The sequence below is a fragment of the Cyprinus carpio genome, chromosome B22, assembly GCF_018340385.1.
Source record: "Cyprinus carpio isolate SPL01 chromosome B22, ASM1834038v1, whole genome shotgun sequence".
NCBI lineage: Eukaryota > Metazoa > Chordata > Actinopteri > Cypriniformes > Cyprinidae > Cyprinus > Cyprinus carpio.
In genome coordinates, this window is record NC_056618.1 from 27,710,902 (window position 1) to 27,725,532 (window position 14,631).

General features: G+C 39.7%; 1 protein-coding gene across 1 annotated transcript in view; it reads left to right on the forward strand.

Moving 5' to 3' along the window:
* The first annotated feature begins 505 nt into the window (after positions 1 to 505).
* The window catches only part of LOC109056249 (adenylate cyclase type 9-like), a 36,154-nt gene continuing 22,028 nt past the window's right edge, over positions 506 to 14,631 (forward strand). The window contains exon 1 of the mRNA XM_042749858.1: positions 506 to 4,084. Within this exon, the coding sequence (XP_042605792.1) occupies positions 2,329 to 4,084 (1,756 nt within the window). The 5' untranslated portion in view covers positions 506 to 2,328. The remainder of the gene's footprint in view (positions 4,085 to 14,631) is intronic.

Genomic DNA, 14,631 nt, shown 5'->3' on the forward strand with positions numbered 1-14,631 from the left:
ACACTGAAGGCTGGAGTAATGATGCTGAAAATTCAGCTTTGCATCACAGGAATAAATTATTTTTTTTTAAAGTATATTCAAATAGAAAACTATTATTTTAAGTTGTAATAATATTTCACAATATTACTGTTTTTTTCTGTATTTTTGATCAAATAAATGCAGGCTTGATGAGCAGAAGAGACTTCTTTCAAAAACATTAAAAATAGTAATGTTTCCAAACTTTGGGTCTGTACTATATATATACACACATACACGCACACACCTTTAAGGATGCCCCCATAGAAAGGACCCCACATTCCGAAAAGAACAGAATAAGATACAAACAAGCAAACATTAATAAGTTACACAGCCTACATATCGAGCTTTTAGTACTCAAAATATCCTGTTTCATTACTTTCTAATTCTCTAAATCTATACTGACCTGCTTATATAACAGTTATGGATTACTCCGAGAATAAATAGCGCCATAATGTTATTGAACGTACCTGTTCTCTTGATGACATCACGTGGACTCCTTGCCAAGAGAGCATCAGTCAAACTTGAGAGTATAGCCGTTCTCGTGCGTGCGCGCCGTCGTCAAAGATCCCTGCGTGCGCGCTCCCCAGCGTCCCCCCGTATTTTACCGCTGTAGCCGAGCTGTGCGCCCCGCCGCCCGCCCACAACCATCTTCTCCGAGAGCGTGCTCAGAACATGGTGGAGCTGCTGGCGAGCGCAGCGCCAGGGTAAGCGCCAACCACAACCGGCTCTCACCGCCGTTCCCTTCAGCGCGGAGGAGGACCGAGAGAACGGGAGAGCACGCGACGCGACGCGACACAGCGGCGGCGCGTTCGCCTGCCCACGAAAAGAGCGCACTTGAACGGAGTTTCGGAGGAACGCTAAACGGACAGAGTGGGGATTAAGAGGCGGATCACGCTGGAGCGTCGGCGTGGGATTTTAAGCGAAAGAGAGCGCGATCAAACGACTTGAGGCCTGGGGGAGGGACAAAAAAACTTTCGTCTTCATTTTGAACACTTTACATTGAAATCATGAGATTAAGTTACCTCTGCTCGAGCGGTTAAAATGGATTACACACAAACAAGGATATACCTTCCCTCAGCACACTCTGACTTGACAGAGCGCCTCGATGTCATCAGTGTTTTCTTCTTCTTAGTGTAAGTTGAAGTCTTAATAAGTATTCTTGGGCTTCTGGAGTCGGCAGACACGCACCGCCGCGTTGCACGCGCACGCGAGCGGCTGATGTCGTTTGAAGTTGTCACGACGTCAGCGTGAGCGTGAAGCGTTTAAACGCGCTTTGAGAGCTGGAGCAGTGACGGTTGACATCCGGAGCGGGTGTTCAGGAAAGGACGGGGCTCCTCCATGGGGATAGGCCGTCTTCTGACCCTTGACGGGGCAGGCAGGAACGGGATCTGCCTTGAGGTTTGACGGAAAAAAAGACGGGCAGCGTTTACGTCTCAGGCGTTTATTTTATTCTCAGTTAACGGACGATTCTCGCTTCTTCGTGATGCCAGAACCTAAGGGAACACCTCGCTAGAGACTGTTTAATCAATTTTCATTGCTTTTTTGACCGTATAAAGGGAACGGTGGCGCATGTTTAAAAAAAGAAAAGAAAAGAAAAAGTTTTCTCTTAGAAACTGGCGCCTTTTTTTTTTTTTTTAAACAGTTAAGTTAATACTCTTTCGACAAACTGCAACCGTTACGTTTGGTGTTTGCTGACTTCAAACGGACATTACACCGAAACCGAGCACGAGAAATGAGTGAAATCTGGCATTTGGAAATATGAAATATAAGCTTATATTACCTTTGCATGTCATTTGGAAAGGGAAAGTACATTCAAACATTGTCGAGCATTGGAGAGGGTGTTTGAGGGACAGTGTCGACTGGATTAAAAAACTCATTTAGAGGCGTTTCAGTACACCCTTTGTAAACTGACCACCCTGTTTAATTATTTTATCGATACATACTTGCTCCTGTCGTGTTGAATTCAAACGATGTGCTCTGAAAAGCAGGATCTATCGGATGACAGTGCCTCGGTCTCGTCCACGCGCACGGAGCAAAAGTACACACATGCGCGTTCACGCGCCACTGAGCCATAGAATATAATGGAATCTGAGTGCTGACGTAATCCCAGCACGGATAAGAAACTGCTCAAGAGTCCAAGACAGTCCATCCTCACAGTGAACGCACTTGGAATTAACTTCTGGCTGGACTCTTTTCACAAACACACTGTGCTTTTTGTACTCTCACCAATCCGTGTCAAGTGACACTTCCTCTGTACTGTCGGCAGCAGGTGATATGTAATAATTAAAATTCAATTGTTGTCGTCCCGCCATGGCATTGCCAGAGCAGCACCAGCCACTGCACGAGACCGAGGTGAGGTGCGATAGCGAAGGGGGAGCGGTTTCGGTGTGGATAACCGACAGCCGTAATCAACAGGTGGGTCCAGACCAAGAAGGCGACCCGGTCGTCATGGGCTCCTCCAAACCTTGCAAATACAGTATCTCGTCAAGCTGCAGCTCAGGGGAGTTGGGCGTTCCCAGGGCTATGATGACTCACCTGAGTGGTCCGAGGAGAGTGCCGCCACTGTTTGAGAGGTCTGCCGCGCAGTGCTGGGACCCCAAGTTTAACTCGTCCATCCTGGAGGAGGCGTGCAGGGAACGCTGCTTCCCGCAGATGCAGAGGAGATTCCGCTACATCTTGTTTTACCTGGCCACCGCCGCGCTCCTGTGGGGGATATACTTCGGGATCAATAGCGCCAGGTGTGACCCTACAAATTTCCTGGTCCCCACGGTGGGGTTTCTTGTACTGTGCCTCCTCCTCCTCTGGTTTACGTTCTCAAGGCCGTATGTGCGTTTCTACAACCACACGTCCTTTCTACTTACAGTGATCATGTTTGGGATCACCTTGGCGCCTCAAACGCAAACTGCTCAGTTTGCCCATTTTGATGTCCAAAAACCAGACAATCAATCCCTACTAACTACGTCTCATAATGCTCCATGTATATCACCCGTTGGGACGTTCTCACTTTGTATGGAGGTGCTGCTTTTGCTGTACAGTGTGTTGCACTTGCCCCTGTATGTGTCGGTGCTTCTCGGCCTGCTGTATTCTGTCCTCTATGAGGCTTTAGGCTGGCTGCACCTTGCGGAGATGGACGGTAGCTACATAGGGTCGGAAAGGTCAGATATGAGCTGGCTTTGCCCGGGTAAAGTCCTGCTTCACCTGTGTGCGCATATCATTGGCATCCACATATTCATCATGTCTGAAGTGCGCTCTCGGAGTACCTTTCTCAAGGTGGGTCAAGCGATCATGCACGGGAAGGACCTGGAGGTGGAGAAGGCGCTGAAGGAGCGTATGATCCACTCCGTGATGCCGCAGCTGGTGGCGGACGAGCTCATGAAGCAAGGAGACGAGGAAAGCGAGAGCTCTGGGAAACGATACAGCGCAGGTGCCTGCTCCGTCACCGCCGCATCCACCGCGACCTCGTCCAGTCCCAAAAGCAACAAGCGTAAGAAGAACTCTATCCCTCGCGGGCAAATCATTTTCAGGCCCTTCAACATGAAGAGCATGGAGCCGGTGAGCATCCTCTTTGCAGACATCGTGGGATTCACCAAAATGAGTGCCAACAAGTCCGCCCCTGCACTGGTAGGACTGCTGAACGATCTCTTCGGTCGCTTTGACCGTCTATGTGAGCTGACCCACTGTGAGAAGATCAGCACTCTTGGGGATTGCTACTATTGTGTGGCGGGCTGCCCGGAGCCGCTCCCCGATCACGCGTACTGCTGTGTGGAAATGGGGCTCGGGATGATCCAGGCCATCGAGCAGTTCTGTCAGGAGATGTCGGAGACCGTGAACATGCGTGTCGGAGTGCACACCGGCACCGTGCTCTGCGGTATTCTGGGAATTAAGCGCTTTAAGTTTGACGTTTGGTCCAATGATGTTAACTTGGCCAATCTTATGGAGCAGCTGGGCGTGGCGGGAAAGGTGCACTTGTCGGAGGTCACAGCAAGTTTTTTGGATGACCGTTACGAGAGGGAGGACGGGCGAGTGATGGAACGTGTTGGGCACAGTGTTACTGATCAGCTGAAAGGTAAGACACGAGTAACTTATCAGTTTTTTTTTTTTTTTTCTTTGAACTCATGTGTTTGGGTGCAAATGTCTGAGACCACTAGTGAAAATGCTTCTGTTTTGCATTTTTATTTGTTAGTTTAATAATTTGAGTACAAAATTAAATTTGAAAATGAACATGATTTTTTTTTTTTATTTATTTATTTATTTATTTTTTGAATGTCTTGTGCTTTAAATGACAGCAGCGCCACAGTTTCACGAGCTCAACAAAACCCGCTGATCGTGTTGTCCAGTGAGATGATAGTTTTTTTTTTTTATGGTGCACCCTGTACTCAGGACTCTGTACAAAGGGCTGCAACTCTTCTCTAGTTTTATTGCACCCTCATATGATCTCGATAGTAACTTGGAAAATTGTGATTGTTAAAAAAAAAAAAAAAAAGGAAAATTATGACATTTACTGCAGTCTGTAGCCATAATTTCTCAGGACCCTGTATAAAGGGCTCCAACCAAGCTCCAAAATTACACCCGCCAAATGCTAAAAAAGGACCTTTGTTGTGTAATTTAAACCAGTTTGTTTTGATTAGGAACTGAAGTGTAAAAATTAAATTAAATTATAAGAATGAAAATGACCATATTGTATTCAAATTAAATATTTTCATAGGTAAACTAAAAAAGCAACAAAAATTGTTGACCCGAGCTATACAGATCTTTTTCACTTTTATTGCTCCCTTATATAATCTTGTGTGTATCTTAACTGTAGCCTCGTTGTGTCGTTGAAGGCTCGTTGTTGTTCATCTGTAGCTCTATTGTATTGCTGTTGTAGCTCTTTGATTGTGGCCTCCCTTTGACAGTCACCACGCATTCACGCTTCTGCTTTCTCACTAGCATCAGTGGCTGCATGAACGGCCGCATCCAGCAGAGCTGTTGATTTAAAGTCTTAGTAACAGACACAAGCAGAGGTCTCTATTTTCTCTCTCTCCTGCCTGTCCTTAATCTGAACCCTGATTTTGCTCCCTATCTGAACCTCTCCGGATCTCCTCCCTCTTTATCAGCTATATCACTTGATCGTATCACAGTGATCGACTAATGGCAATGAATCATGACAGTGTTTGTAAACCCGTGTGTCATCTTTATGGTCTCCAAAACCGGTCTTGTATTTGTTGCAGCATGTTTAGATTAGTTCTTTACTGATGATGAAGTCAATTGGTGGTCACTGATTTAGCACACTTGTTGAAGTCCATTCCAGTTCAGGCTTGTCTCAAGCTCAAAGTAGATTGTTCTGTACCATAAAGTTGTAATGAAGTAAAGCTGGCTTTGGACCGGACTGTCTCGCAAATGGCCCTTTGCCCCGGTGCCAGTCTTGTCACCCCAAGTGACCGTCTGATTCCAGTGGGTGCGAACAATGACACGCTAGTAGCTCAGATGTGTGAGAGATGCGTCACTGTCTGTCTCACCGCGAGCGTTTCTATTTCCAGCGTTTTCCCTGGACGGTACCTGGCTGTGGTCTGACCCCGCTGTACACCCTTAATGTATGTTTTCGGTTTTCAGACAAGACTAAACACAAGCTATGAAAGAATTTTTAGCAAGTTCTATGGTTAGAGACCCATGAAACAATAATAATAATTATTATTATTATTATAATTATTATTATTATAATTATTATTATTATTATTATTATTATTATTATTATTATTATTAATATAATAATATTGCTGTTTGTTGTTGCCTTTTTCTCCCTTTACAATTACTCATGCTTGTCAAATTGCCAACTGTCATTGAGAATGAATAACTTCCAGCCTTTTTGTTACTGCAGTTTGCTATCTGTGTGACTCTGGCTCCAATTTTAATAACATTAAAGATATTTTTGAGAATGTTTGTGTATTTTGTGTAGTGTAATTTTTGGGGTTAGTAAGTTTTTGAAAGTCTCTTATGCTCATCAAGGCTGCATTTATCTGATCAAAAATACAGAAAAAGTTTAATATAATTACAATTTAAAATAACTTTTTTTAAATTTGAATATATTTTAAAATATAATTTATTCTTGTAATGAAAAGCTGAATTTTCAGCATCATTCCTCCAGTCTTCAGTGTCACATGATCTTTCAGATATCATTCTAATATGCTGATTTGCTGCTTTAAATAACATTTTTTCTAACCAATGTTTAGAACAGTTCTGTGTTCTGGATTCTTTTCTAAATAGGAAAAAGAATATTTGAAATGGAAATCATTTGTATCATTATAAATGTCTTAGTTTTGATCAATTTAATGCATCCTTACTGAGTAAAAGTATTCTTAATAAAAGAAAAAGACTGACCTCAAGTTTTTTGAATTGTAGTGTATGCTTGGGTTTGTGTTTGTGTGCAGGTGTGCTTTCATATTTGCATGTGCGCAATTCAGTTATAGTCTGTTCTACCGCTGTGCTGCCACTCTGTGAAGCAAACAGAGCTGGTAAATTATCACTGCAGAACATTGAGTTTAATTACAAGCTAATTACATCGGTGTTTATTTCCTCCTGCCTGTTTCACTTTTTTTTATATGTGATCCTGCAGTCGACAGTAGTGCCCTGCCCCAGAGTTTTTTTTTTAAGTTGTTTGATGTTAGTCAGGGGCCTGGTGGGACAGAGATCTGTCCCTGGTCAACACAACCATAAGAAAGACTAAAATGTATTTTGAGGGTGGTGGCAGTGCCAGGTTTGAAATTCATGGAGAATGCACAGTCAGGACTCTGCAATATTCACATTTTTTCACATTTACATTGATTTTTAAAGTGCTTTTTTATTTGGCCATTAAGTTAAGAACTACAAATCTTAAACATTTACTGCTCTTTGTTGTCTTACAAGTATGAAAGCTTTAGGATGGACACAAAACTCTGGTGTATGAAATAAGTCGTACAGTTACGTGCTAAAAAAGTATAAATTATCAGTCAGATGACAGAAGGCATGAAGTAGATTGTGGACAACAGGTTTTTCAGCAAAGTTTTGATCGTTGATAATTTAGAGGCCTTAGAAATGTACATGAATCATATTTGAATCTTTTGAGACCTATTTAGAAAAGGCATTATTAGATGACATTTTTAGGACTCTAGCCTATTTAAAGGGATAGTCCGTCCAAAAATGAAAATCATTTACTCACCCTCATGTTGTTCCAAACCGGTTTGAGTTTCTTTCTTCTGTTGAACACAAAAGATATTTTCAAGGATGTTAAAAAATGTTTACCAGACAGTTGGCGGTAGCCATGGACTTCCATGGTATGGAAAAATCAATGGCTACCCTCAACTATTTTTCATTTTGGGTGAACTATCACTTTAAGGTCTCCAAAATACTAATTAATTGTATTTTTAAAATTCTTACCCATCTTTGCCAGCCACTCTTCCTTCAAAGCTCAAACCCATTTATTTACCCATGTATCAGCAAGTTTTAGCAATATTTTAATAATTGAAAATATAATAGTTTTGTACGATCACTTATTCTTTTATATATTTTAACAAGTACAGGTCAGAATAAGTATGCTTTTCATTTTCATTTCATAAATATAACTTGCCCTGAATGATAATGGAACATCTTTCACCCATATATTGACATTTTCACAAAAGTCAGCCTATTTGAAACATTAGAGCAGACTCTTTACGTGCATTTAATATGCTTTCTGTGCTGTATATAAAATCACTTTCATAAATGTCATTTGAAGAATGTCCCTTATATGTGTTTATAGTAAATAAATATCCCAGGTTATGTTATGTTTAGTGTGAAAAGATAATTTGCAGCATTTTACTTGGCTGTTTTATCAAAATTGTGGTTCCTCTGATTAAAAAAAAAAAAGGTTTAAATCAAGATTTAAATTTTAAAAATGCATAGTTATCTTGAATGGCCCATATAGCAGTCAGTGTGTGTGTGTATGTTTTTTTGTAAAGCTATACGAGACATATACGAGCCATACTCCCAGTGTAAGTTGTGTTGGTGGAGCAGATGGGAGTGTGTTCTTGCAGATAAGGAGCCCAACCCTGCTCACACACACAGACACTCTCATGCCAGGAGATATAGATGATGAGCTCTTTATATGAGAAAGAAATTCCCTTCCTCCATTTAGTCGTATAGACATGTAAACTGTCATGTTTTTGTGTCATGTACATATACTCCCAGCGTAAACATTGAGGGCACCGAGTTCAAGCTGGAGTCATTGAATGCTAATGTCATGTTGTCTGTCCTCATTCCTCTCTTTCTCGTGCCGCTCTGTTAATCTGAGCTCATGAGTCTGGTTGAGATGGACAGGTTTGTCCAGTCGGTCGAGAAACTTCAGCCACAGAACACATGTATGCGGGTGCGGATACACACAGCCATCCATTAAGACATCCATTATGTCTTGGTTGGAATTTACGAGGTGTAAAAGACATTTTTGACACGAATTTGAAATCAAGTAAACACACAGCTGGCTCGTCTTTCCCAAAATGTGTTTGTTCTATGTATAGAAGCTGTTTGCAATGGAAAACCAGCTTGCTGTATATTGCTGACTGTTTTTTAATATATTTTTAGGCTTTTTTGCCTTTTATTTAGACAGGACAGTAGGAGGGCAGACAAGAAAACCATGAGAGAGGAGAGAAGGCAACTGGACCGGGATGTAGAGCTGGGCCTAAAATTGCACTTTTCTTTTTACTACATGACTTTATTACATTGCATGTTTAATAATAAAGTAAGTTCAGGCAATCCTGTAGTGCAAACAATGGAGCACGATGCAAGCAACACCAAGGTCACTGGTTTGATTCTCAGGGAAAGCAGGAACTGTGTACCTTGAATTCAGTGTAAGTCTCTTTGGATAAAAGCGTCTGCCAAATACAGAAATGTAATGTTACATTTCAAATCTAATTTTGTTAATCAGCCAAATTATGTCTTAGTGCCAGCATTCTTTTAGTATTTTTTTTTTATGTACTGTTATAATATTTATTAATATTTAGCATTGACATTATGTTTTCAGTTTTCGTTTTAATTTAAAGGGGGGAGGTCATTTAATAAAGAGCTTCTGGAGCGAATCAATGCATTTGTGTAAGAAAAATGTCCATATTTAAAACATTATAAACTGTAATCTCTAGCTTTCTCTAACTGTCGTACGTGTGTTCACGAGAGAGTGGCGTCCCAGCGGATGACGTAGATGTAGTTGCCTTAAAATTGTTTTATGAACTAGAAGTTGTATGCTGTGCTTGTGGTTTATGAATGAGACTCATTAGGTTTTATTCTGTGCTTGTAACAGCGTGTCTACACCGGACGCGAGCGGAGCGGCACAGCGCGACAAAACACTATAGAACCCATTATAATCAGCGATGCTGTCTTGATCTAGTGTATCGATACACTATTGACAACAGACAATGGACCTTTTTGCCCACAAACTTTCACATTTTCTCCTAAAGTCTTCTGTAGAAAGCTCTCCAAACTCCTTGCTTGGAGGTGTTTTACCATTGCTGTAAATTCAGATTCTGCTCAGAGTAAACTTCTGTGTCATCTGCCGGTAAACTTTGAGTTACACACACACACACCTAATGTTTTAAGATTCCCATCTGCCTTGAGCTAAAGCTCTTGACTGTGATTTTGAGTAACAGTCTTGTCAGGTGATGTCATGACCTGTTCTTGACTAATCTAAAAAATCTTCCTCTTTTTCTGGAGAATCATGCCCTGGCATGTCTGCAAACTCTTGCTCCGAAACCGACGGCATATTTCAGCTCCAGACGTTTTCGTTTTTCTTTCTATTTCTCTGTTTCTCTAGCGCTCAGCTTTTACATCACCGCAGCACTGCGAGTGTGTGTTGACACAGCTGGTTGGTTTTGTGTGTTTGCCAGGCTTTGGCCTTGCGTTGCTTGTGAACAGGTCAGGGAATTACTTTGATAAGACACCTTCCTGTAGCCAGAGGTCAGAGTCATGTTGTGTGTGCGAAAGTGTGTGTTGTACAGAGCATGCGCTGTGAGAGACTCGTACGCAAAATGATCCTGTAAATGATAAATTCAAGACAGAATGGGGTTTGCTACAGTACATAGTGCTCTAACATCAAATCCAATCCTAAATATAAGAAATTAATATAATATATTTAAAAAAAAAAAAAAAAACAAATTAAACCTAAACCGTATATTTGTGTGTGTGTGTGTGTGTGTGTAAATATATATAGTGCGTGTTATTTCTAAATATAAATCTACTAAAATTCCAATTAAAAATGACCTTTTTCAGAATTACATTTAGTTTAATTCATATTTTATGAATTTTATTATTATTTATTATTGTTAGTAGTAGTAGTAGTAGTAGTAGTAGTAGTATATTTTTATAAACACTTTTGGAATTACATTTGGTGTAATTAATATATTTTTAGATTAAATATTATTTTATTTTTATATTTGTTTATTTTTTAATTTATTTATATTTATTTACAATTTGTGACATTTATTATTCTATTTTATTTGCATGTATTTTAACTAAACCCTTTTAGAATAACATTGTTTAATAATTTTTGTATTTTTTTGTATTTTTTTTTATTTTATTTGTATATATTTAACATTTTATGAGTTACACTGTGCAATTCATCATCTTATTTTTTGTTTTACTTAAACTTTTCTGATTATACTTTGTGTGATTTGTGTATTTCATTTTTGTATAATTCAATTTTGAGTAGGGTTTTGGTTTGTCTAAAGGAGTTGTAATCAGCTTTATATAAAACAGTACAAGCCTATGGGTTGTCCTCATTTAAATAGCTAGCTCAACATGTCTGTGTGTGTGCTGTCTCAATTTTTATTTTTGTAATGTATGCATTACACATCTGCTACTACGGGACGTTGACTCAGACTGCAGGATCACTAATCTCTCCACACACAAACACCGTGACCTTCAGTGCAAGTTGCATGACATGCGTTACACGTTTGCACGTCGACACACCTGCCCACATACGCAGGGCTCCAGCATCAGATCTGGTATGGCTGATTCCCAGCAGTGACACATAAAGCCGTGTGTGTGAGCGTGTTTTTAAAAGCAAGGGCGCGAACGAGTACCGTGGGATCACACGCACATACATGTGCTTGCATACCTGCTCAGGGCAAAGCCAGCACATGGGATAGGGATGGTTAACTGCAATGCATTGTGTGAAGGTGACATGGCTTTCCCACAGATGAGCTTTTGTAATGCAACTTGGAGAGAAGAATTAGGCTACATGCTGAAATCTGCAACTTGTCGGACTACTTTATATTTTAATTTTGTTTTATTGCCTTACACTGTGTAAAAAAAAACAAAAAAAAACTGGCAGCTGTGGTTAAATATGGTAGCAACATTTTAGATTTTATGGATTTAACTTTACATTTAATAACCGTAATTTCTTTAACTGATATAATGTTAATACAACCAGCCTGTTGAAGTTTTGAGTTTTGTACCTTTGTAATACAATGATAACCACAAAAAGCAGGTGGTGATGAGATCATCACATGATGAACCAAAGCCCATCACGAGCGCCTTTTAAACACTAAAATATATAGAAGTTGCACAGTGTCATTCACGCAAACACTAAACACCATCATGGTAACACACAAAACTGAAAAATGGAATAAACAATTTAACAACATTAGATGTTGCATACAACCGTAATGCACACAACTGATAAGAAAAAACTAAGAATTTAACCAATTAATTTAGATTTGTTAATTTTTTAGTTAATAATGCTTTTACTGATGATTTTAAATTTAAATTATATTTTTGTTTTGTTTTATTTTATTTGGTATGGTGTTGGTTAGTTTAGTAATTTTAATTAGCTTTATATATAGTGTTCCTGTAGCTCAAGTGGTAGAGCATTGCGTTAACAAGCGCAAGGTTGGGGGATCGATTCCCCAGGAACACATGATAGATAAAAATTGATAGCCTGAATGTACTGTAAGTCGCTTTGGATAAAAGCGTCTGCTAAATGCATAAATTTAAATTTAATTTATATGAAAACAGTAGAAGTTTATGATGTGTCCTCATTTGAGCAGTGATTTTTGAATATAAATTATGTTTGTTTTGCACTTTTTTTTGGGGGGGGGGTATACTGCAAAATGAATCTATATTTAAAATGTTAAACAGATCTGAGAGTACTGAGATTTGAATGCAATATAAGTCACTTTGGATAAAATCTGCCAAATGCATAAATGTAAAGGTCCCTGAATATTTAATCCGTGAACATGGGGTGAGAGATATGCACAAGTTTGTGAAACATCTGCAGTTTCAACTCTCGCTTTCAGAGTGGCTTCTTGGGGTGTTTATCAGATATATTGTGTGTGTGAGGGAGAAATGAGACAGTGAGGCAGAATGCCCAATCATGCTATTGGATGATAATGTGCTCTTGGGACAGGATACGGTTTAATGTATCAATGATTCAGCAAACTTTTGTGCCGTTGTGTGCTTGTCCAAGGGAGAAAAATGAAGAGAGAAGTATGTGTCTCATTCATTTTGGTCACTGTTTTTCTGAGGGACATTGCTGTAGGTTTGTGTGTGTCAGTATGACGCAGCTCGCGCACCCTGTGCGTCATGCTGTGTGCTTGACACTGGGGAGAATGAGTGAGCGTGACTGTGTGAGATGGAAAAGAGAAAGGGACCCCCTTTGCACTCCCTGGCCTCATTTCAGTGTTGTAACCAAAACAACAGAGTGTTAATGGAGGGAGAAAGAGCAAGAGATACCTGCAAACATTCAACCACAACAGCTTCTGTACCTATAAACAAACAACAACAAAATCACGTTTCTGGCATTGTATTGAGCACTTTAAATTCATTACCTTTAAAGCAGAACTTCTTTGAATGTCTTTGTCTTGCCACATACTTTTAAAGGGGTCATGAACTGAGAAATCAAAATTCACTTGATCTTTTGATACATAAGAGGTCATTGTGCTATAAAAACATTCTGTAAGTTTCAATGGCAACAACATAAACAAACGTTACTGAGTATGTGCACTTTTGTGGCCCAAACTTAATTTCCGGTAGAAATTAACAAAGAATCAGTAACAACAGCAAAGTCCCTCTAGAGTAGATTATTTCTGATAACAAGCAAAATATGTTCGCTGTGTAAATTAGAAGGGTTTATTAAAAATGCAAATTCATTCTCTGCCAGCAGGTGGTGCTTTTACAGAATAATACATTCACAAATAAACGTCTGTACTCAGAGCAGCACTCCGCTCACAAACACTGCTTTATCAGACATTACATGCAAGAAGGAATGAAATTGACATTGAAAGTTTTCTGAAGACAGTCGATTTCATTTAGAAATACAGAGTTATAAAAACGTTTGTGCCGCATTTAGATTTTGAAACGTGCAGTGCTCATGTTTATTCAACGAAGTCAAAATCTAATTGATGCAGTCAGTTTCGATATTGTGGCGGGTCGCCTTAGCCCCACCCACTGATTCATACACGCTGTGTAAATAACGCGAGAGGCGAATACAGGTCTACGCAGAAACCAAACGATAAACTTGATTTGATGAACTCTTTCCTTTGTTCACTTAATTTTATCACCGTTTCGTTTACAAATGAGGCACAATTCAGTGCAGGATTTTCAGAAAGATTAAAACTAAAAGACGATGCTTTGCCAACTATGTTGGATCTGACAGTAATGTCGCAACACACAAGTGTAAGTGTTTTTATTACATGGTCATTATTTTTTTGTCTGTTGTTCAAATCGTTTGATATGTATGGAGTATTTATGCATTTTTAACCTAAATCACAGCAGTGTCCATTTATGAAGGATGTAGGCTGTCAAACACACACAACTGTTAGTTAATCATAGCAGTGGGTGTTTACTTCAAAGTCTACAATCCCCACGCCTATTCAAACAGAGCATACAAAAAAGGTCAAACAAAGAACAGAAAAAAAAAAACATATTCCAAATTATGTTGTTTATGTAAAAATCTTGATAAGATTATAAGTGGACCTCATTCATTATATACATGAGTGTCCTTGATTTAGTAAATTGGTAATTTGCACAGCACATTTATTATTGTGGCCTGTACTTACTTTAATATTTCATAGCTTATCTTGTTTTGTTTTATTTAATGTCTTTGCATTGGCAATACAAAACAAATTTGTCATTCCAATAAAGTTTTAAATTGAATTGAGTGAGAGAGTGAGTAAGCAAGTGGGGAGGGAGGGATTTGAGCAGTCTCCTTGGGCTCATCACTGTGTCCTAATATGGTGTCATCAGAAACCTCACTGGACACACTCTCTCTCTTTTTCTCCATCCTCTTCTACTCTTCTCGTCATTCCCCGCCCATCTCTGAGAAAGCGAGAGAAATGGAAACAGAATTATCAGCAGAACAGCAAGGACTCAGTTCACAGAAGACACACATGCGGAAAGAGAGCCGGAGACAGGAAGTCAGAAAGAAGAAAGAATGGGGCTAATGGACGAGTGGAAAAGGCTGAGGCACATTCATAAAGAGAAAACCAAAGATGAGCAAACAGGAAATAGCATGAAAACATCTGGCCCAGAGCCGATGAGCATCTTTCCATTCAGCTCAGAACGTGACGTTATCAGGTTTTGCGAGACGAACCCCAACCGATTGCACCCCAAAAAAATTACCAACAGAAAATCATT